The sequence below is a fragment of the Solanum tuberosum genome, unplaced genomic scaffold, assembly GCF_000226075.1.
Source record: "Solanum tuberosum cultivar DM 1-3 516 R44 unplaced genomic scaffold, SolTub_3.0 scf00244, whole genome shotgun sequence".
Lineage (NCBI taxonomy): Eukaryota > Viridiplantae > Streptophyta > Magnoliopsida > Solanales > Solanaceae > Solanum > Solanum tuberosum.
The window spans coordinates 161,850-185,493 of NW_006239181.1; the positions used below are offsets into that span (position 1 = coordinate 161,850).

The following is a 23,644-nucleotide window of genomic DNA, read 5'->3' on the forward strand; positions in this document are numbered from 1 at the left end:
AATCTCTTTCTTCACTTTAGTCCCTCTTCCCAGCAATAGTCTAGTTCAACTTCATTGCATCTCAAGCTTGACAATTTGACACCAAACTTTCCGCTGTTAGAAACAGCTTCTCAAAATTAAAAAACTAATTGGAAACGAAGTACGCCCTCCAAGAAGCATTTTTTCCTAGACATAAAACAAACGGATTTCTTGCATATACTAATCATTCGGGCTATGTTACCTCAGAATCCAACCCAAGTATTTATTAATGCAAAAAACAATAGTAGAAGCATAAAACATTAATGATTTATAATATACGTAATTATTGAAAATTCAGAAACCAATATTTGAATTATAACGCAAGTCGAATGTCATAAGCACATGTCACGGCAGAAAATAATGTAGCAAATAAACTCAACAGGTGCTCATGTACCTGAGATTTTTCTCACAACTGGCTTACAAACAGGGGCGCGTTAAATTATTGCAGCTGCAGAAAGATTAAAAACTCTCTGTTGCAACCGTGCTTGGGCAATGAGCCACAACGCTCAATAGATATAAATCAACAGGTAAATTAAGCGGTGACTCAGATATTCCTGTACAAACTTTGTGCTAGCAAAATATGAAAACCTCTATAGTTCTATCTAATAAGCAAGGAAAACATCTTTCCCATCATTAATGGCTCAACTTGCGCTTCTTTGACTGTTTTCTCAACCGCTCCCTCCTTTCTTCTTCTTCTATCTTCCGGAGTTCCTCTTCATCCTCTTTCTTTGCTATTTTCGCACTGGAGAACAAAATAAATTGAGATCAGCACTCAGCGTCCTCTCTTGCTTGCACAGGAAACTATTGAAGACGTTATCATGACAAGATAAGTACTACCAGGAGCACAAATAGCAAACAGACAATACATGTCCTAGATACCTACGTGTGTTGGGTATGAAGGAAAATGTCTTTTCACAGAAAATGTTATCTTGTTCGGTAAGTGAGCAAGAAAATATTTATCCAAGAGCATTTATATGTTATCTAGCAAAATACTATGGAGGCAAGATGAGATGGGAAGTGGCAGGGGGTGGGGATGATCAAGGGTGGGAATTGGGTGGATGGAGAGGAGACAATAAACTTGGAATGCAACTCATAGAACGTGTTTTTCCTACTACCATTGACGGGAGTCATTTTCCTCATTTTTAAGGAAGTTTTGACCAACAAAAACATAGCAAATTGGAAAACATTTTCTTCCTCCACCAAGACAACCCCACCCCCAGTCTAGAAAAGTTGCTGGTTTTCATTAAACAGCTGTCATAAGCATTGATTTAAGGTTTCAAAATTGTATTAGAAAAATCCAAAAAAAAAAAACATTTTAGAGCCAAACACAAATGAAGTTAACTATAGTTTTAGAGCCAACCTTTGTTTTTCTTCCTTCAGTATGTCATCAAAATTAGCCTCCATATCACTAGTGTCATCCTCATCTTGATACCTGTTGGGATTATACCTGCAAAAAAAAGATAATACTTTCTCAGGCCAACAAACTAGATGAAATTCAACATTAAGCATTATCAAAGCTAGCAGCACCTTGCAGTTTCAGAAATCTTAATTTAACTATCTCCCTGACCCCACCCTGTGGGATATGTTGTTTCATTTAACTACATCACGTAAAGAACATAAAACAAGTTTTATCTAAATCAACTGTATCAGAGAACGTAAATATTTAACTTAATCCATTTCCTCTGCGAAGACTCAGAAGAGTATCCACATGTACAAAAAAATTATTAAAGGCTATAAAGTTTTCAAGTCTCACAAACCCTTAGATAATGAATAAACTAAAAGAAACCTACAAGGAATAATTTGATAATAACAATAATTTAAAAAAAAGAATTCTCAGAAAAAATAAAAATAGGAAGAATTAGTACCTAAACATCCTCCTAATCATACTAATAGCTTCTGCTCCATCATCTTCTTCTTCATGTCTCATCGGCTTTCTTGCAGGGTGCCTATCTTCCAAAAAACGAGTTGCATTTTTAGGAGGCAGTTGCTTTATCTGTTAAAATCAAAAATCAAGATCAGCATGTCTTCATCACCACTACTACTCCTTGGAACAACCACCCACCCCCCACGAAGGACCCAAACCAAAATGAAGGGCAAGTAGGTCTTCATTCTCTGCAAGAGAAGGAAAAGATAAAATGGATAGCATGCAAATGAAAATATAGGTGAGACCTGAGAATTAGACGACGGCACTGCCTGTTTCTGCATAATCGGCTTATGTTTGTATGAAGGCTCAGCTTGTTGTGGCATCACCTTTGATTTTCCAGATTGTAGTATTTCCTTTTTCTGTACCAAGTATTGCCTTGGAATAGAAGGTTGCAACTTTGAAGAGGTTGGCTTATGCAAAGCAGGCACAGTGCTCTTTACACCTGGTATCAAAACCCTCTTGCCGTTTGGACCACCTATGATTTTGGGCTGCACTCCCAAAGGCCGGCCAGGCCCACTCCCTTTACTGCTACCCAGTTGTTTCCTGGAATCTAATGCTAGTTGAGTTTGTTTACTAACAGAAACAGATTTCTGACTCAACAGTTGATGTGGCATTTGACTGCTTCCCAGTATAGGTTTCCGTACTACACGATCATCTAGCAACTTTCTCCCAGTATTGCTTGAAAATTGCTTGGTGCTTGGTGGTAAAGCTACTCGTGCAGAAAAAAAATATATAGAATAAGTTTTCTGAATAAATAGATTACGCCCTGAGCCACTAAATAAATTACCAGATCAGCTACGACAGAAAACGCACCAGAATTAGCAACAGATGTTTTATGAGGTAGAGAACCTTTTGATGGAACAGGAAGTTCAGCATCATCAGATAATAGAAATGAGTAATCTCTTGTATTTTTTAACATCTGCACCTTTGTTTTTAACTGCAGAAAATCATATGGCAAAAAATAGTTTAAGAAAGGCATCAGCAAATTACAGAGAGGAAATCAGAAGTAAAACACAATGAAGAGAAGTACAATCAATTTCCACTAAATAAATTCAGTACCCCATTATTGACTTTTGGTGCATTGTTGCTGGTACCAGATTTTGATCCTGTGTGTTTTGATGCAGAGCTCTTATTGTTCTGCAAGAACAGAAATGTAATGTAACAGATATAAGGTATGCGGTATGCCACTGACATCAATGGAAAGGTACGTATGTGCCATCAATGCCCATAGGCTACAATAAAGATGACAACAATTAACCATGCAATATTGGCATGTCATAGAAAGTACAAATTTTCCAAAGTGCAAAGGTGGAACCTAAAGCTGTTGTCTTAGACTCTTAGCATGTACTCTACTGGAAAACTAAACTGAAGCACATGCATCTTCATATGAATTAAAACTTGATACATACAGTGTGGTTAGACTTCATGACTTTTGCTACCAAATTTGGATTCTCCAATAGCGACTTGCTTTCTTGGATTACTCTTTGAGCAATTACAGGCTGTGAAGGTCCAAAGAAGGAACCATAACTGAAAGTGCCAGAAAAGAAACAGGAATTAAGACCAACACCATAAGCCGCAAAACTGAAATCAATGTATACCCCCATCAATAAATCTTTAAACGGAGTAAGAGATACTTTTTCATGCAATTAGAAAAAAAGGGCAGCCCGGTGCATGAAGCTCCTGCTATGGGCATGATCCGGGGAAGGGCTATTGTACGCAGCTTGCCCGGCATGCTGCTATACTTTTTGCAACTATGCCATGAAAACTAGAAACAAACCAGAAATATTAGAATTATAGTTCTTAGAATCTAGAAATCAGATTTTTCGCAGAAGTCCTAATTATCTTCAAAAGTGAACAACTTCAAAAGAAACTCCGGCAGAGGGATGACAATCATATATCCAAAGAAGACATATAAATAGACATCCAAAAATCCACTTGACATGGGTTTGAAAAAAGCAGCAGACTGGGTGAGAATATATTCATTTCACAGAATTGATAGATTCAATATCAAGGAAAATATCATATTGACAACAAACAAGGGTGTCCAAAATCTGAAACGCGCTAGTGGTACTTACTTGTCCCTTGGCAATGTCTTTTTAATTTCACGGGAAAGTTCATTAGCAGAACCTAATTCTTTCTTCATCTGCTTCCTGATATCTTCTTTCAGTCGTTGTCTCAGCTCCAAGTACTCCAACAACTCTTCTGGAGGCTGCTGGGTTTCTTCCTCCTCATATTCCTCTGCACCACCTTCTTCCTCATATTCATCCAAATCTTCATACTCCTCATATTCCTGAATGAATACAATAAAGCTGTCATATCAAAGCAGAAGATGAACAATTCAGAAGAATAATGGATATTTAAAAAATAAAAATTAAATTACATCTCTTTCATATTCGCCCATAGCTGTTCTGGGTCAGCCAATCAAGTTCTCAATAACGCACAAACACCAACAATCAGAAGTCCTGAAAAGAGAGAGAGAGAGAGAGATGGAAGTTATGACCACGGAAATAAGCACACAATGGTAACCATAAAACATTTTCCACCATAACATAGTAACAAGAGAAATTCTAAAACTTGTTACATTTTGACAACCGGATCACACCAAAATTGAGTTGATTTGCAGAAGACAAAAGCAATCAACATCTACCAATGATCAGATATGGAAATAAATCAGACATACTTATGCAAATTATGAACTGATCAATGATTTGAAACTTTCATGAAAACTTAGTAATTGATCTTTATTTTATTTTTGATAGTTAGTGACCCTAGTTTTTTTAGGAAGAACAAGAAGTCCCAAATTATCAGTAATTTATATCCAAGAAGCCTACAAATCCAAGATATCTGAATAAATATTACCTGAATCGATCGAGAATGCCGGAAAACACCAGTGATTCATTCAAAACTCGATGGTTTCGTGAAAACTTAGTAATTGATCTTTTATTTTTATTTTTGATAGTTAGTGACCCTAGTTTTTTTAGGAAGAACAAGAAGTCCCAAATTATCAGTAATTTATATCCAAGAAGCCTACAAATCCAAGATATTTGAATAAATATTACCTGAATCGATCGAGAATGCCGGAAAACACCAGTGATTCATTCAAGAATCAATAATTTTCATGAAAACTAAGTAATCAATCTTTATTTTATTTTTGATTGTTAGAAACCCTAGTTTTTTTTATGAAGAACAAGAAGTCCCAAATTGTCAGTAATTAACATCCACGAAGCCTACAAATCCAAGATATTTGAATAAATATTACCTGAATCGATCAAGACTGCCGAAAAACACCAGTGATTCATTCAAAACTCGATGGTTTCGTGAAAACTTAGTAATCAATCTTTATTTTATTTTTTATTGTTAGAAACCCTAGTTTTTTTATAAAGAACAAGAAGTCCCAAATTGTCTACAATTAATATCCAAAAAGCCTACAAATCCAAGATATTTGAATAAATATTACCTGAATCGATCATGAATGCCGAAAAACACAAGTGATTCATTCAAGAATCAATAATTTTCATGAAAACTTAGTAATTGATTTTATTTTTGATTGTTAGAAACCCTAGTTTTATGAAGAACAAGAAGTCCCAAATTGCCGGTAAATAATATCCAAGAAGCCTACAAAATCCAAGATATTTGAAAAACTATCACCTGAACCGATCTTGAATAACGGAAAACACCAGTGATTCGTTCAAGAAAACCTAGAAATCGATCTTAATTTTATTTTTGATTGTTAGAAACCCTAGTTTTTTTATGAAGAACAAGAAGTCCCAAATTGTCAGTAATTAATATCCAAGAACCCTACAAATCCAAGATATTTGGAAAAATATGTACCTGAATCGATCAAAAATACCGAAAAGCACCAGGAATTCATTCAAGAATCAATAATTTTCGAAAAAACTTAGTAATAGATCTTCCATACCTGAAAAAACCTAGCCGATGGAGTCGAATCCGACGAATAATACCGAAAAAGGAGTAGATGCGAAGAACACAAAGCGAAACGTTCTTGATCTGGAAAAAAAGACCACAACGGAAGCGAAAGTAACGATCCGGCTTCGTTGTGAATGGGCAAACGGTGAATAATATAGAAAAGAGAGAGCTGGAGGAATGACCCAGAACAAACGAGGCCAAGGCTATCGTGCGCCGGGCGTATATAGCCCGAATCCGCGTTCGGTTTCAACATACTTGGTGGCTTTTCCGTGGAACGGTGGGAGAAAAATGTATGCATTAAGGCGTTGCCTTAGGGTGTATTTATTCCTTCTTTTATTTTTGGCTAATTTGTTGATATCTGTTTGTTTTCGTTTTACCCTTGGCGCGTAAAAGATATTTTGAACAAGTCATGTTGAGGTTTTGTTTGGAATGAGAATGACCTAAAAGAAAGGAAACTACTACAAGTTTGATAATTGATTTTAAATTTGCATAGATATGACGAGAACTTTAAATTTTGACTCTGATTCTTCGATGGCAATTTTTATTGTATATTACTATAGAATTTATTTGTATGGTCATTCAATATTGCTATCATGTAAAGCCACTTTACAAGAACAAAATAAGCTATTACTTCCTACTTCAATATTAGTGAATACAAAATTTCCTGATGGATATCATTTTGTAACACATAAACCAAACCATCAGCTTTACCTAATTTTATAAGAACATAGAAATTTCTTATTGCCATGAAATATTCATTTCATTAGAAAGCTTTGCTCCATAATTCTTGTGCTAGAAAAATAAATAAATTTTACTCTCAATAAAACTAGATCCTGTAATTGAAATCTGGAAAAAAATAAAAAAGATATTAGTGGAGTGAGTATTTAAATAAATGTGAATTGAGAATAACTCAATTAAAATTATTTAATTTTGTAAAATGATTACCAATTATTATTGAATATTAGTTAATCTCTTGTGATAATGTAATATTTCTCAAAGATGTATATTAGGGGAGTGAGTATTTCAAATATATTTTAGCTACATATTCAAAAAATTATAATATAACTTGTTGAAGTGCTTATTTTGGAGGGAGAAAAAACAAAGTTATCAATATGAGTATATAATATATACCTATGTTGTAAATGTATGATCGAGTGGTTCAAGCCAATAATTAGCCCATAAAAAAGTAAGAAATAAATCACAACCTTGATATAAAAATATTCAATCCTTCTCTATTTAGACTCAATTCAATCTCATTTTATGATTGAGTAGATGGAAACTTTATTTTTCTTTTTAAAACCGCGCGATATTTTTTAAATTAAAAAATCAATATTACAATTTTTCTTCAACTAAGTAAATATAAATATGTTAACGAAAAGAGTAAATATATGGGGAAAAGGGTATGATATACCCCTCAACTTTGTCATTTGGAGCTGATATGTCCTTCGTTATGAAAATGACTCATATATAACCTTACCGTTATACAAACGGCTCACATATACCCTCATCATTACAAAAGAGCTCAAAATGAAAAAAATTAGTTTAAAAATTATATTTTTTTGCTTTTAATATTTTTTTAAAAATAAATAAATTATGTAGGGGTATATATGATCCATCAAGCAAAGTTCAAAGTATATTTTAATCTTTTTCATACATAAATTATTTTTTGATTTCTTGGATTAACATTATTTGATTTTATTATTTTTTTTATTTTTTTCTTTCATTCTTTAGTGTAATGAAAAAAAAATTAAAACTAATTTTTTTTTGCTATATTATATTTTAAAGCTATTCTTTGCAGTTATATTGTAATTTAGTTTTGTATTTGAAAAAAAAATTAGGTCATCTATGATAAATCTAAAGGGACTAGAAAATTAGTGAAACAAAAATAAATTTGACCATCAAAATAATAAATTTAACTGAAAAGGGTCATATTTATCTCTGTACTATTAGAAATAGTTTAAATATACCCTTCGTTATACTTTTGGTCCAAATATACCCTTACCGTTATACTTTGAGCCAAATATACCCCTCATTTGTTAAATATTTGAATCTCAATCTTAAAATAGACAAGTGAATTTGAAGTACCCATATCCTTTTTATCCAAACCAACACCCAAAACAACTCAGTTAAACACTTTTTTGCCCATACCCATTTATAAGCAAACAAAAGCACAACCAATTGTTTGTAAAAAACAATACTAATTGATTAGCACGCAGTACATGAATTTGGTTTTTATAATTACTGTTTCCATTTGTTTTGCCAGTCAAAAATACAAAACGTTGAAAAAATTGCAAACTTTTTAAAAATAGATCACTGTATGTTGTTCTTATTGAGTTCATTGTCTGAGTTTAATTCTGAAATTTTTGAAAGTTCAACTGATATGGTGTTTGAAATTTCATTGACTTCGATTCACCCGCTAAAATTATATGGCACATTGGGTGGAGAAGTTGGAAACAAAATTGTTGGGTCTTCGAATCGACATTCTTATTTATGGCCGAATTACTTCTAAAATTTGTGAATGGAAGTTGTTGTAAATCAATGGATTATTGAAAATTATTTGGGTTAGTATTTTTTTTTAGCTGAGATTTTCTCTTGCGTGGTATTATTGAGCTAAATTCAGTTTTGACCTTTTGGGTTCTTTAAATTTGACGATGAGTTTAAAAAAAATTCAAAGTTCTTCAATAAATTTTCACCGTTGACTCATCAAAATTTCAAGTTGTTGAGATTTTGAAGTGACTGTGTGTGTTCGGATGTTGAGAATCATCAACTTAGAAGAATACGATCATTATTGAAGCAATCAAAATTAAATTGAAGATTGTTATTTTTGTGGCATAACTCCATTGTTGTCTGTTGATATTAGAAGCTTTATTTGGATTGGGTTATGAGTTATTTTGGATGCTGGTTTGGACAAAAAGGATATGGGTACTTCAAATTAATCCCAAAATTAAATACACGTGAGGAGTATTAAATGTAACCATATGGATTATATTTATTTTTTAAATAAATAATTAATTTTTTTAACTAAAATTATCATTTTTTATTTCCGTTAGAAAAAGATGTCATGGTAATATGTGAGCCATTAGTATAACAATAAAGGTATATATGTGTCACTTTCATAAAAAAAGAAGAAGGGGATATCAGCTCTGAATAATAAATTTGAGGGGGTATATCAGAGCCTTTTCTCAAATAAAATGCAATTTATTAGACAACATATCTAGATATAAGCACAATTTATTTTAACGAGGGACACAACCCCTCTAAATTGCAAATTGAGGGATAATATATGTTTATTTTTCCAATTTAAATTATGGAAATTAGTTAACAACACCCTTAAACTATGTGAAATGAATAAAAATTTTCTTTTGTTTAAAAGGTTTGGTCCAAAAAATGTCCTTGTCGTCAATACTCTGGTAAAAAAATGTCCTTATTGTTATCTAATGAATTAAAAATGTCCTTTTCGCAAATAAATATGGAGTATTATTTAGTTTCTTTTTAATGCGTTCTTTTTTAATAATATTTTTTTAAAATTAGCAAATGCTTATCCTACTTCAATTCAGAAAAAAATAAAAAGTGAAAATATTTCTTATTGTATTATAATTATTTTTTATCGTTATATAAATAAAAATTAATGATGAGTTTACTATGATTTTATATACATGACATATATTATACATTAAAAGGCATATATTATACGTTAAAAGGGTACATGAGGTTATTCTATTTTAATTGATAAAATTAGATTAATAAGAAAAAAAAAATTTCCTATAATTTTATTTGTTAAAGTGATTTTAAAAGAAAGAAAACAAGGATAGGGTCTTTTAATAATATTTCTAATAGAAAGAACATGCGTTTAAAAAGAAAATAAATTATATTTATTCAGAAAAGGATATTTTTGATCGATTTAATAATTATAAGAATATTTTTGAACCAAAGTATTAACTGCAAGAACATTTTAAAATCAAAATATTAACATCAATGACATTTTTGATGAAACTATATTTTTGTTTATTTCACAAAATTTAAGGAAATTTTATAACCTTTGCAAAGGATATAATACCCCTTTAAAGCAAGCCGTGGGTTCGATTCTTGACAGCCACAACAACTTCCGCAGCATTTTCTTTTTGCACCCACTAATCACTACATTTCATTCTTAACCAAATAAAACATAACAGCCACGGAGGAAACCCTACCCATCTTCTCGTCTCTACCACAATCTACACCTGCAAATCACCCTTTCTTCGTCCGCTTCATCTTCCTCCTTGCTCCATCACCCGTCAGTCAATCTCGCTCGAAATCCTGTATGTTGTTAAGTGTTTGACTCGAAATCATAATCTAGCTTTCTGAGGATTGTTGGAACTTTCTAGACGTTGACTGTTTGGATCATCTTCGGATTTGAAGATCCGGCTATCGGGTGAGTGCTTATGCAATAATTGTTTGTTGATTGATACCTATTATAGTAATAAATTGGTTATTTAATCTGAAGATATAGCAGTTATTTTCCAGATCTACGGCTCAGTCCTGAGCTAAGAACATGTAAAATTTTAATTAGTAGCATGCGGATATTTTACCCTGTTTTTTGCTAGCTCTATGCTTATTTGTTGAGAATTTGGGGATGAGACGCGTGCAAATGAATTCATTTCCGTTGGAAGCAAATTATGATGAATGAAATTTCTTAGTAATTATTTGAGCTCTGTTAATTGAAAGGATTTCCAATCTATATTAGGTTGGGAGTGTATTTGTTGTGAAGTAGGATCTTCTGAGCTCAACTTTTAGGTTAGTGGGTGCACAATTGCACCTGTTTCTCAGAGTATGACAAATATATAGTTCAACCAGAAGCTCTTCTAATTCTAGTTACAAAATAAAGCCACAACTAATCTACTGAAGTTTAGACTGGATTTTTACTTGTTGACATATACTTTTCTTGAATTCCTCCTTCCAAGCATAAAAGAAAGAAATGCTTAGGTACCCAAGCAACAAGCGCAGATATTCCAATCTTGTTGAAATCTGCATCTACAGTTTCCCTTACATGGAATGGCTTTTGGACATGTATTTTTCTTGAATTCCTCGTTCAAACATAAAACAAATCTTTCATGTATTTCATGTCAGAAATCGTTAGGTACCGAAGCATTAGGCATACATATTACAGTTTCATTGAAATCTGCATCCATAGTGTCCCTTCCATGAAATTACTTTTGTGCAAGTCATTAGGAAAAAAATATTTACCAAGAAGGATAGTACCCCCAATCTTGAGATTGCTGCATTAGATTAGTGTGGTCTAGATGCAGCATCTGAATCAGTCTTGCGATGTCACTTCTTATCTCTTCTACCAATTAATGTAATTTTTGCAGATTTATGATCATGGTGTATTGTTTTACTCATCTTGTATTCTAACTGTGCACACACAGGCCCTTGGGGATTTCTTGTTTACAAAAGGATAACAAAAGTGTTGGCTAAATTCTTCAGACTATTGGGTATAACAGTGGATGTGCTATTTGATTTGATCTTGAAACCTAAGTTCATGTTTCTTTTTTGCTATCTTCTGTTCAAAATTATAATGAACAATTATGCTTGAGCTAGGGATATTAATTCCACTTAACCTCCAAGCAACCCGTGAACGAACTTTATACGTAGAACAATAAGCATAAGCAAAGTTAATCAAAGCAAATAACACATGTAAGTGTGTACAAAGTCATATTCCACCTATTCAAAAGCTCTCGTATCTCTTTTGCTCCAAAATACCACATAAGTGACTAGGGATGCATTTAGAACTCTACATCTTCTTCTTCTTTCCTGAATACTCTCAACTATGCATCATCACACACTTCACTATTTTCAATATTGTCTAATTTTTAGAAAATACTCTCTTTTTCATTTGTTTGTCTTACTTTCCTTATTAGTTCATTTTAAAGAGAACGTCTCTTTCCTTATTTGACAACTCTTTAATTTTAAAATTCCACGTGGCATGTTTATGATTACAAAATTAGAGGCCATTTTGGTACATTATACATATTTTTAGTTGACAACCACAAGCTTCAAAATTTTTGTTTACTTTCTTAAACTCCGTGCCCAAACAAGCTAAGTCAAATAAATTGAAACGGAGGAGTATGCAGTAAGCCGATGGAACAATGGATGATTTGGTTAAAACACTCAAGGTCAACTTGAAGCGTTTAAGGCGGCCTTATTCTTATTTTTCTTATAATTATGTTGTTAGGGTCTCTTTCATGCACCTTGAATACTCCACTGATACTTGTTACCTTTTGTCATTAGAGGTTCAAGTAACTCTGACCAGTAAGATTTAGGTAGTAGATACAATATAACACCTAGCATATTTTTTCTAAATCCTGGTATAAGAGAACTTTGCACGGCGTTTGTCACACCCACTTGGAGGAGAACCTTATTTTAAAGGTTCTGTTTTACAAGCAATAAGGATTTCATAGGCTTGATGGAGTACACGTTTCTTGATTGTGGGAAAGGGTTTCGAAGGACATAGAATAGTGAAAGTAGTACATATTACTATATCAATGGGGTGTCGAGTGTAATTTACGATGGCAGGTTGAATTTTGAGATACAACAATACAATCTGGATCAGTCCTTCGTGATAGCAGATGAATTGCTCGGCCTCTGACATCAAAATGCAATATTTGTTAAATACAATAGTTTCAAAGAGTTTTTCTTATGGTAGTTTTGAAAGTCCATAAAGTAGAGTATGCACATGTTTGAAGAGAAAAAGCTCCTAACTAAAACAACATGAGTACTAGTTCCGATCAATCTCTAGGTTTTGGGTCATCTCGTTGAACCTTTCTTTTCATTTTTTTTAAATTCTAGAAGCCTATCTAAACCTCTTTACAAATGACCTGTCCAATATATTGGTTTCCGTAACCTTTCATTGGCATTCTTCGTGGCTTGTATTTGCTACAGCGCAACAATGTTCGTACATATTCAAAAATGCATATTCTACTCGAAACATGCTCTTTGTTCTTGTGTCCCTTGTGATTTACGTATGGTGGTGGTGTCAAGAACCTTCCTTGAAGTTATCCTGGGTTGCCATTGTTTAGCAAAAATGACTATATTTAAATTACGCACTCAAGGTGTAGCGTTCGATGGGTTTAGGGTGGGTGGTGTCTGTTGTAGTATTGATCTTATTCTTTCTTGTAGTGTCTTGCTTTTGATTTCAATCATCATCTGTTGTTTCCTTATTAGTTGCTACATAGACAACCATAAGGTGTCGGGTTCAAAATTTTATGTGATTTCTTCCCATCCATCCAAGTCTTGGTGGAAAGAGGTACCGGTACCTATTTGTGGGAGGTATAGGTAGCACGTACCTCGTGAAATTAGTCAAGGTGCTCCAACTGATGTTGCAAATCCCTAGGATATTATGTGTGTAACTTGAATGGCTAGAACTATAACAAAAGCTCCAAAAGTTTAGAGTGAGATCCTAGTTGCATAGAAAGTCTCACACTTCTTGCTAGAGAGAGAGTGGCACTAGAACCGTCACCAGAAAGATGAATGGTGTTTGAACGATCCTAGAGACTAGTGGTGCCAAAGCAGTTGCCAGAAAGCAGCGATGTGTGAATGGTCATTGTGGATGAGTGGCGCTTGAATGATCGCTCATAGAGTAGTGACTTTGATAGCCGGAGAGATGAACGGAACCAACATCAAAAGAGGCTGTCACATGTGACCAACAACATCCATCGGCAAAGCTATCCGAGTCTTTACCAAGATTGTAGAGATACCATGTGAGGTCAGAGAAGACTTATCATTGACATGATCAAATAATAATGTGCAAGAGGGTGCCCACTTATATAGGAGTGTTGTGGTAGGTAATTAGTATCTCTATGCTATTAAGCTAAGTAAATATAGAGTATCTTAAGGAATCTTATAGAATATTCTATAAGATTTTTCTTATCTAATTACAATAAATTTTAATTTCTAGACATACATGACTCTAGATGTATACACGTGATATGCTAACATTTGAACGAGCTGTTATCTCCTTATGTTGTCCACACTCCAGGCTGTTATCTCCTTATGTTGTCCACACTCCAAGCTGTTATCTCCTTATTTTGTCCACACTCCATATGTTCAAGCATAGGAGTGCAGGGGGCATTAGAGTCCCATATTAGTTGAGAGAATGAGTTGTCTCTTGTGATTTCTTGGACATTCTTCATATCATAACCTGACTTTTGTGGTTGATTTAGGCTCAAAAACCATTGTCTTAACATTTCCCATATTTTTTTCTCAGGTTTCAAAATTTGGCAACTTTAATCTAGTGTTTTTTCTTTGTTAACAACAACTTCACATTTGAACTCCAGCAACTATGTTAACTTTTCCTTATGCATCATATATAAGTCAAACAACTTCTTATCTTTTGGTCTATTTGCTTCGGTTAAGATGGGCTGAAGAAAAGGATATATTTGGTTATGAAGTACTGAAGCATTGATGCAAGGTATATTTTATGTGAGGGGAGAGATGTGTGTGTGTTTCCTCAACTGTTGAGACAATACTTGCAGCTGGTAAAGGTATACAATGAAGTAATTAAAATATTCCATGTCTAATTAGTTACTAACTTTTAATGATCCTGTCACCTTCCGGTTCTTTAAGGATCTTAAACTTTCTTTTAGCTTTAGCTAATTAGGATCTTGTGTTTCACAATGAGTTAAAGTTAGGTAGTTCTTAGGAGTAAAAATATTTTTTGCAGGCACTAGCACACACAGTCAAGTCTGGTGGTTAGGCACCGATGGATTCTTCGTTTCCTTTTCTTATCTACTATTGTGCCCATATGTACATGCATAATGACATTGTATCCTTTTCATCTAGGGGATTGTCAATTTTACACCGAGAAATTCTAGCAGGAATTTGAGAAATTAGAAAATGGAGCTGAGTACCATTAAAGATGCCTTTGATCGTGTCACAAAGAAGCAAAAGGTTGCATCATCAAAGTCTCAAGAAGTGATAGAGCAGATCAGTCATGAAATAGAACAAGCACTGTTGAGAATACAGTCAGCTAATGATACTGCATCTCTGAGTGAACACAAAGTGATTCTTAGTGAACTTAAAGCCAAGTTGAAGGAAGTTGCTCCACTCAGTCAGATGGAAGGAACACAAAAAGAACTAAATGTTGCACTAAGCAAGTACCCGAAGCTCCTTGAGAAGTCACTCAATCCTGATATATCAAAGGCTTACAGGAATGTTGGTTCTGATATCCATACTGTTAACCAGATAATTGCCAGCCATTTCTACCGGGAAGGCCACTTTGATCTTGGTGATTGTTTCGTGAATGAGGCCAGAGAATCTGAAGCTGCTGGCCAAAAATCTCCTTTTCTGCAAATGTATCAAATACTTGAAGCCATGAGATCTAGGAACCTGGAGCCAGCTCTGAGTTGGGCCACCACGAATAGTGAGAAACTTAAGCTGATTGGATCTGATATTGAAATGAAGCTACACAGGCAGCAGTTTGTAGAAATTCTGCAAAAAAGAGGTAGAGATGGAGCTTTAAACTATGCTAGAACTTTCTTCCCACCTTTTGCCACCAAATATTTGGCAGAGATCCAGAGGCTCATGGCCTGTCTATTGTGGGCTGAGAAACTGGAGTCCTCACCTTACTCAGATTTACTATCACCTCTCCACTGGGATAAATTGGCTGAAGAGCTTGCTCGGCAGTTCTGCAATCTCATGGGTCAATCTTATGAGAGTCCGTTGAGTGTGACCATTGCAGCAGGCGTCCAGGGATTGCCAACCCTTCTGAAACTGATGAATGTGATGACTGGGAAAAAGCAGGAATGGCAATCCATGAAACAATTACCCGTGCCAGTAGACTTGGACAGAGAATTTCAGTTCCACTCTATCTTTGTCTGTCCAGTGAGTCGGGATCAGGCATCTGAGGAGAATCCCCCTATGCTGATGTCTTGTGGGCATGTGTTATGCAAGCAATCTATTACCAAACTGTCAAAGAATAACAACACACGGCCTTTCAAGTGTCCCTACTGCCCAACGGAGGTTGAGGTCGGTCAGTGTAGACAATTGTTCTTCTAGTAGGAGTTGATCACCTCGGCGTTTGTATTAAAATCTTCTTGCTACCCGTCTTTATCTCTATGCTCTGTGAACTCAATTCCCGTTTGTTGGTTACATGGTTGATGGTACCTCTGACCATAGTGTTAATTGTGCTTAAGCTGCTCTATTCTATGTACTATGGTAAATTGGATGTATATAGGAATTCTTTACCATTTCATGCAAATAAGCTGCCTTAAGTCTTTCAGTTCATATACCTTAGGTCAACGAATGTGATGTGAACTCGAAGGAATGCCTGTGATATGGGTCCAAATATTGTTGAACAAATCAAGCGATGGGTTGATGATTTGACTGAATTGAGCAACCGAATGGGTGTTTTGATAACTTTTGGTTATAACACCATTTGGTTTCTCTTGATGTCTTCCTAAAGATATGTCGTTTTTTGGATAAACATTCCATGTAAGCACATGACTTCTCATAAGTAGGGATATCACCTTGAAGATGTCTATTTCTAGGATAGTAGTCAATTTTTGTTGAATAACCTACAGTACTGTCATCCTTTATGTGGAGAACAGTCGAACACTTGTGAAGACGTGATATTTAAGGGAATAATTCCACTCATATGAGTATATGATATATCTGCTTACACATCACTTTAATGGTGTCAAAAAGTGATCTATAAGTAGTAAGATATTATCAAAAAAATTGATTTATCATGGTTGAAGTGTAAACTGTGGTTTGTCCGCCCATTCAAATATTTATCCACTCACTTATTAAGTGTTTTCTGTCTATTGGGACACGTCTCTTTGGATTCCAGATCTTGATACATTGTTAAATTGGTAAAAAAAGAAAATGTGACAACCCCACAAATAGAGAAACTGATAAGAATATGAAGGCATAAAGTACAGCATCAATGAACCATATAGTAATTGTTTTAGGTATTATGTTTCCCATTGGCTACTTTTATCTTATTTTATTGCGACATATAGAGAAGTAAAAAGTAGGTGTCTTTTCGGTTCCAATGGAATTGTTTGGTTTGGATTGGTAAGAAATGCCTAAAAGGGAGCAGATAAAACGTACCAATTTTTAAGTATTATAGTATAGTAGTTAATTCTCAAAAAGCTCTAACAGAGGTACGCAATTTCAGGAGAAGACCACCAAAAAAGTAAAACAAGGTACAGTAATAAGCTTAGTAGGCGTTTGAAAAAAATGTTGAGAAACCAACAAGCTTACTAGGCGTTTGTTTAGTCATAAATTTTAATCTTTTTTCCGCTTTATGGAGTTTAAGTTGAAGATGAAGTTGTATTTGGTTATACATTTTGCAAATAATATTTTCAAATTTGAAACACAACTTCGAATTGAAATTTTCATAGGCAAACATCATCGTTATTCAAATAAAATGAAAAATTATTCCAAAAAAAAAGAGTAAATAGTTTTTTTATGGCTAAATATTCATTAGTGTCTTTTCCTACTTTATCATAGTAACTAAGTATTATTTACATTCTTCTTAAACCCTTTTTCTCTTCCTGTGTTGCATTTGCAAAAAAGTTCTCTATCTTTTTTCCTTGGTTTTCACAAACGTATAGCTAAAGTAACGCTAACGTGGAATTTCATTAAAGTGCATAAATAGATCACTTTTATCTTGCTAATTTTCTCGGGATTTTCAAGAACAGAGATTTATCTAAAAATTAAATGGAGTTGATCATGATTATGTGTGGTCCATCACTCTAACCATGTGATTAACCCTCCCCACATTTGCTTTTTTTCCTATTGGGATTAGAGAGTGCATATTAAAATAATCCCCCCTTGTAAGGTCATTATCTTTCAATTTTAATTATTTTTCTGAATCAATTGATAATGACTCTAAAATAGAGATGTATATCATGTCATGTGTTTTCATATTTGGCAACAGTGTAGAATTCTCTTGTCTCGTTCAACTTCTCACTGATTATCATCAATTATACAAGTTGATAAATTATGTACTCTCTTCGTACTTAACTCTGGACTTTTGAAACTTGTGATCTAAAGTTAAATAAATATTTTTAAGTTAAATTATTACTTAATATAAAAATGTATTATTCCTTTTTAAATTAACTAGAAAAAAAAGAAAGTCATATAAACTGAATTGAAAGAGTAGTATTTGTCCCATTTTTATTTATATGACACACTTTGACTAGAATTATTTGTAAGAATAACATAACATTTGTATGTCGATGAGATTTTTTATAAATAAGATTATGTCATTTTTATTTTTTTTGATAATAATTTGGAGTTGGCATTATTCTCTAGGAAGGAAATTGTATTTATTGGGCATTAAATTAGTCTGGATTTTTGTGCAATGATTCATCAGAGGTGACCCCAAGATCATTAGAGAATCGTTTTGATTTAGGTATTCTCTGGAATTATTTGATGAGCAACCAGGCTCGTGCTGGTGTACTTCAATCAATACATATTGTCCTTCATCACAACTAAAGTACAACAATAGTTGTTTTGCATTTATCATTTACTACTCTATTTTATTAATATAATAACACCCACCTTTCTAGTCTCTATTTTGGACTAATACCATCAGCTATATTGTTTCATTCATCTTAAAACAACTTAGCAAATCAAACTATTCAATGGTGAATTAATTCAAGTGTATAGGGCTACCAATCAAGTTTGTGCTAAATATTCTTTCATCTTTTAATCAGATGTTTCAGATTCAAATTCCTCCAAATATGAATTCATCTTTGTTAGGAAGTGTTTTACCAATTCATCATGGGATACCAAACCTTGGATAGGATAGGGCTGTTTTTCCTAGTAGTTATTTATGCCCAGTAAGTAGTAAACAAACATATCCTGCATTAATTTCCAAAAGCAATAAACATATTATGAGAAGCAAACAAAAGATATAAGAGAGACAATTACTGACAACAAATTGAAGAAAGATTATTCTGTTCATCTCCATTTAAACATCATCATTAAAATCTCTACATTTAAGAAAGGATTATAATTTTTTTGGGAGATAATAGAAGACAAAAGCACATAGCTCTTCTTAACCCCACCCCCAACTGCCTTAATCAAACAATCACCCAATGTAGGGTACCCACTTTACCCTTTCACTAACTGTTGTTTTCCTCTGCAGAAAGCGCCGAGCCGTCGGGTACCCTTTGTCGTTTTTTAAGTTTTTTTTTTTTTGCTTCTTCATATGGATAGGCACTACTATATTTTAACCTATTTCTACAATATTAAAAAGAAAATAAAAATAAACTAAAATCTTGCATCTTCGAAGCCGTGTAAATCACTGACTCTATTCAACGATTTTCTCATTATAGCCACTTTAGCTAGCCGTTCAGCGGCTCTCCAAGCCGATGTAGGTGTAAGCGGCTCAGCTTTATCATCTTCTCTTTGTTGTACGTTTATTCTTCGTCGATGTGGCTGCTGAGTTTGATTTTGCCTTCTGTAATGAAGCTCAGACAGCTCGGTTTCTAAGCCATGAACGAATTCACCAGCTGAGCTGGAATTTGACTGAACTAACAAAGCACGAGCAGAGGATAACATGTGGTGCGCGCCGGTTAAGTCGTTTCGTTCAATCAATCGCTTAGACTCAGCCATGGCTCGAGTCGAAATGAAAAGATCTCTGAGCCGTTGGATATTAGGGGTTGATGATCGAACGGCGTGGGGACGTGGGACCAAAAGAGCTTGTTCTTTACAGTATACGAGCTCTTGAGTTGATGGGTCTTTGTAAGAGCATCGAACGGACAATACATGGTGGGTCCCAATTGCTGACGTGGGAACTTTTAGTTCCACCAACAATTCCCTTTCTTCCTCCGCGTAGAAATCGCCGAGTCGGAGAGAACCGGAACCTAGAGCAGCGGGCCGGTTTGTGTATGAATAAACCGCCGCTACTTCCGCCGGCGCTGAACCGGAAACGAATCCCACTTGAACTCGGAGATCCTGAACGACGACGTTTATTATGCCTCCGATGAATTTTTTGAATACATCATCGTTGGATTGGTTCAGTCCGATAGAATGTACCGGAATCTCCGAGTTGTTGAAGCGCGTGCAGGTGGAAACGATGGTAGATTGATACCTTTGATTGGTGGAGATGGTGGTGGTGAGACGATCATTTGGACAGTCTGATAAGAGCATGATGCTAGCGACGGGGTTACGCTCTCTGCGATCTTCTAGAACTTTCGCAGCCTTTTTTAGAGCGTCGCTTGCACTGGTTCCTGTTCCATCTAGAGCAACAATGGCATCAACAATGCGACGTGCCGATCGTTTTCCGCTTGTTGTCATTCTCCGTAATGGTAAAAGCCGTTTGGAGGTTGTAGAGAAGGCCACAATTGAAAGCCGATCGGATGTGGATAGCGTTGATATTACTAACCTCATGGCACGTTTCATCATTTGGATATCCTGAGCTTTCATTTTCCCACTAACATCAAGCACCATAACAAGATCAATAGGTGCTCTTCGGGCTGTCCTTGTCAACACCGGTGGAGCTTTAAGTTTCAATATTATCACATACGTTTCATAACTCCGGCCAACAGATACAACGGCTGCTTCAGGCAATAACCTCGCCTCGAAGTTGGTAAAATTTACCAAACTTTCCTTCTCCGGCTTCACGTTTGCGTCCACGAAAAATCCTTGAAATTCTTCCACCACATTATCATTCTCTTCATCATACTCATCGGATTCCGGTATCGGATTGAACCGAGCAACAGAAGTTGGAGACATCAGTGGCTCATCATCATTGTATACCTTCAAAATAGGCCTTCCCTGAAAGTTGGTTTCGGTTGTAAATTTGACATCTCTTTTTGCTTTAGGTGATGGAGATACTTCTCTAATTGTTTTCTCTTCAACTTTTACTGGTTTTTGAGTATCGTGTATCGACAATAGAGGCAGCTCCTTCCATTCAGAGTGGCAAACAGGACACACAAGGGCTGTTTGTTTCCTTAAAAGAGCTGCTATACATGGGAAATGAAAACTGTGAGAGCACTCAGCCGTGAAAATAGCAGTTCCTTGCCCAGTCTTCACCGTCTGTAAGCATGTGCCGCACTTAGTCTGCTAAACATGGAAAAGAGCAAGTTAAGAACAAAGAAAAAAACATAATTGGATTCCACTGTACAAAAACGTGTAGGATAGAAGAAGAGAATAGTGAACAGTATTAATCAGTTATTGTTACCTTAGGAAAACGTAAGCTGGATTTGAGAAGCGAAAAAGTAGAAGGTGAACGTGGGGAAGATGGCGTAGAGCGGTTAAAAAACCGGGGGCTGTTTTTGGTTTTGCATTGAAGCTTTGGACTTCCAGGGGCTGACGCCGCCTGAACAGTAGCAGTGGTCCGGCAACGGAGTATTGAACTGGAAACTGGGGGAGACTGGAAGCGTGGGGTTGAAGGGTTAGAGAAAAACCCAAATTTGGAATTGATTCTTGGACTTGGAGTTGGGTTTGTGTTGTCTTGCTTTTCTTTAGTATCTCGATCTCTGGGGATCGATGTACAAAAAGCTCTTCGCCATCCCAAAACCATTGTGAGTGCTCTGATTCTTTTTCTGCTTTTTGTTGTTTTTCTTGCTTGCTGTGATGATGATAATTTTAATAATAATGGAGAGAAGAAATAAAAAAGTTGGGTCTATGAAATTGGATTTGGTATTAACAAAGCAAACGGAGGAAAAAACATAATAAAGGAGAAGACAAAAAAAACAAATAGAAACTTAATCGTTTCTTCTTCCTTTTTGCTGTGGATGAAACGTTGCTTTCTCTTTCCTTTTTGTTAATCAGTAAACACAAAAAGATCACTACAAATGCTACCAAGAATACTTTAATGTGAAACTGAAATCCCAGTGAGTCTCTTTTATTGGAGTGCAGAAGCTTTTTCCGAGGTGAGAATATCTTAAAAAATAAGGGGGACCAAGAAAAAAAAAGGTAAGATTACCGGCAAATGGAGGTTTTTGCAAGTCAACGTATTGGCTTTTACATTTATCTGCTGACTATTTCTATTTTCACGATAAAATAGGGACTGAAACCATCTCTGCCATGAAATCTCTCTTTCTTTACGATTAGCCAACTTGCATATTTTTACTTCTTTCTATTGTTAGCTTTATTTTTTCTACCTTTTCCCCTACAATGGTTTTCACCTTTACATCTTTTTTACTCTTAACCCACGTGACTCCTTTGAGTACATTTACAATCTCCTTTTCATATTAGTACTCTCTTAACTAGCTTAATAATTAAATACGTAGTAATTATTTTCTATAGACCGTGTAACTTTAGAGGTAGACGGAGTAATGGCAATAATAATTTACACTACTTCAATAAAGATGAATTAATAGAATAGAATATTCTTCCATGTATATAAGCTTGAGGCTCAATAGTTATTAACTTGTATTAACTAATAATAAAAATATATAAACGGCGCATAAATTATTTAAGGAAGTAAGTCTGGTGTTTGTATTTGGGTATAATCGGATTAGGATATCACATCTTTCCTCCTTCATAATCTACAAAATTAAATACTAATACATGGCTTTATGGGTGGTTTGGAAGAGTTTTTAGCTTTAACTTTGAGAATTGAGCAAGGCCCAACCATTTTTCAGGTCTCACCTACAGGTGATTTACAAAAATAAATCCGCACTAACAAATTGCCAGAAATTAGCCACTTAATTTATAATTTTAGCTAATTGCCATAAATTAAAGTTCCTCAGATTGTCTGGTCATAAATAGGATTATAAGTTGATAAATAAACTGAAAATCTCTCCATAATTCAAAGAAATTATAGTTACCATTATATAATAATAATAATAATAATAATATAGGATATATAAGTTGACAAATAATAATAAAAAAACTGACTCAAACCTACAATAAATAAATTAATGAACGTGTATTATATTTTATTTGATCTAATAATTAAAAAACAGATCAAATTAATTTTATTTTGGCTTTAACAATTTAAAAATCGATCCAAACAAATCCAAAACACTCCTATTGAATTTATTGGAAGAAGAATGAAGAAGGAGAAATATGTCTCTCACTCGATTATGTCAGTTGTATGAAACATGAAGTACAAGTTTTTGAAGAAAGGAGATCTAATGAGAGTCTACATTATTAATAAATTTATTAAAAATGCAATAGAATATTATAATAATGAAGTAAAATTTTACTTATAGTATATACCAAATATCCATTTCATTTTTATGTATATGACAAAGGAAGGATAAGTAAAAAGTGATTTAGAGGGTGAGGTTTACTATAAGAAAACAATACTCTTATTGTAAATATTAAATTATTCAAAAGACGGAAAATCTTATAGGTATGTAGTTGTCCATGTATATATATATCTAACATTTAGAATGCATGGATTATTTTCTCTCTCTTATGACATGTTGTACAGTATATAGTATATATGGATAAATTATTTTTTAAATCTATTTTTTATTTTTATTTTAAATTATCAAGGCTAGCTATAGAAAATAATCTTCTTTCACATTCAAAATAGGGGAATAAGATTCTCCTACACTCAATCATTTTAATATCCTACTTATTGGTTGCATTCATGATATACTCTACGTATCTCAATTTACGTGGAACCATTCAAATTTTAAGAATCAATTACTAAAATTTTCTCATAATAAATAGCTTTAACAATTATTATTACTCATAATTTACCGTATGGTCATAAATTGGAATTAAGGGGATATTATTGTAAAGTAAATTAGGAAAAATAGACAAAAGTGGTAGGAAGGGGCTAATAGGTGCGGGGGGGGGGGGGGGGGGGGGGGGTTTTTC

General features: G+C 34.3%; 3 protein-coding genes across 4 annotated transcripts; 1 reads left to right on the plus strand and 2 right to left on the minus strand.

Annotated features, from left to right (window-relative positions):
- Positions 1–361: 361 nt before the first annotated feature.
- LOC102586524 (uncharacterized) lies at positions 362–6,236 on the minus strand. Its single transcript, XM_006357689.2, has 10 exons — positions 5,862–6,236; positions 4,323–4,404; positions 4,018–4,232; positions 3,352–3,469; positions 3,002–3,079; positions 2,756–2,879; positions 2,188–2,651; positions 1,884–2,011; positions 1,379–1,465; positions 362–760 (listed from the first exon to the last, which is right to left on the minus strand). The coding sequence occupies exons 2-10, from the start codon at positions 4,341–4,343 to the stop codon at positions 652–654; spliced, it is 1,344 nt and encodes a 447-aa protein (XP_006357751.1). The 5' UTR covers positions 4,344–4,404; positions 5,862–6,236; the 3' UTR covers positions 362–651.
- Positions 6,237–9,961: 3,725 nt separating this feature from the next.
- LOC102586858 (protein RMD5 homolog A) lies at positions 9,962–16,131 on the plus strand. Its single transcript, XM_006357690.2, has 2 exons — positions 9,962–10,280; positions 14,687–16,131. The coding sequence occupies exon 2, from the start codon at positions 14,741–14,743 to the stop codon at positions 15,899–15,901; it is 1,161 nt and encodes a 386-aa protein (XP_006357752.1). The 5' UTR covers positions 9,962–10,280; positions 14,687–14,740; the 3' UTR covers positions 15,902–16,131.
- Positions 16,132–18,797: 2,666 nt separating this feature from the next.
- LOC102587194 (uncharacterized) lies at positions 18,798–21,731 on the minus strand. Of its 2 annotated transcripts, none has more exons than XM_006357691.2 (2): positions 21,045–21,731; positions 18,798–20,926 (listed from the first exon to the last, which is right to left on the minus strand). In XM_006357691.2, the coding sequence occupies exons 1-2, from the start codon at positions 21,384–21,386 to the stop codon at positions 19,130–19,132; spliced, it is 2,139 nt and encodes a 712-aa protein (XP_006357753.1). In that variant the 5' UTR covers positions 21,387–21,731; the 3' UTR covers positions 18,798–19,129. The 2 variants fall into 2 exon arrangements, with proteins under 2 accessions (XP_006357753.1, XP_006357754.1); XM_006357692.2 differs by having other exon boundaries at positions 18,798–20,923; positions 21,045–21,730.
- Positions 21,732–23,644: the final 1,913 nt, after the last annotated feature.

Bases quoted from the DNA above. Each gene is read 5' to 3' on its own strand.
- LOC102586524 (XM_006357689.2), bottom strand. From the start codon at position 4,343: ATGGGCGAATATGAAAGAGAT. The intron at 3,080-3,351 runs GTATGTATCAAG...CTGTTCTTGCAG, and splicing joins TCATGAAGTCTAACCACACT to AACAATAAGAGCTCTGCATC. The intron at 2,012-2,187 runs GTCTCACCTATA...TGATTTTAACAG, and splicing joins TGCCGTCGTCTAATTCTCAG to ATAAAGCAACTGCCTCCTAA.
- LOC102586858 (XM_006357690.2), top strand. From the start codon at position 14,741: ATGGAGCTGAGTACCATTAAAGATGCCTTTGATCGTGTCACAAAGAAG.
- LOC102587194 (XM_006357691.2), bottom strand. From the start codon at position 21,386: ATGGTTTTGGGATGGCGAAGAGCTTTTTGTACATCGATCCCCAGAGAT. The intron at 20,927-21,044 runs GTAACAATAACT...TTCCATGTTTAG, and splicing joins CCAGCTTACGTTTTCCTAAG to CAGACTAAGTGCGGCACATG.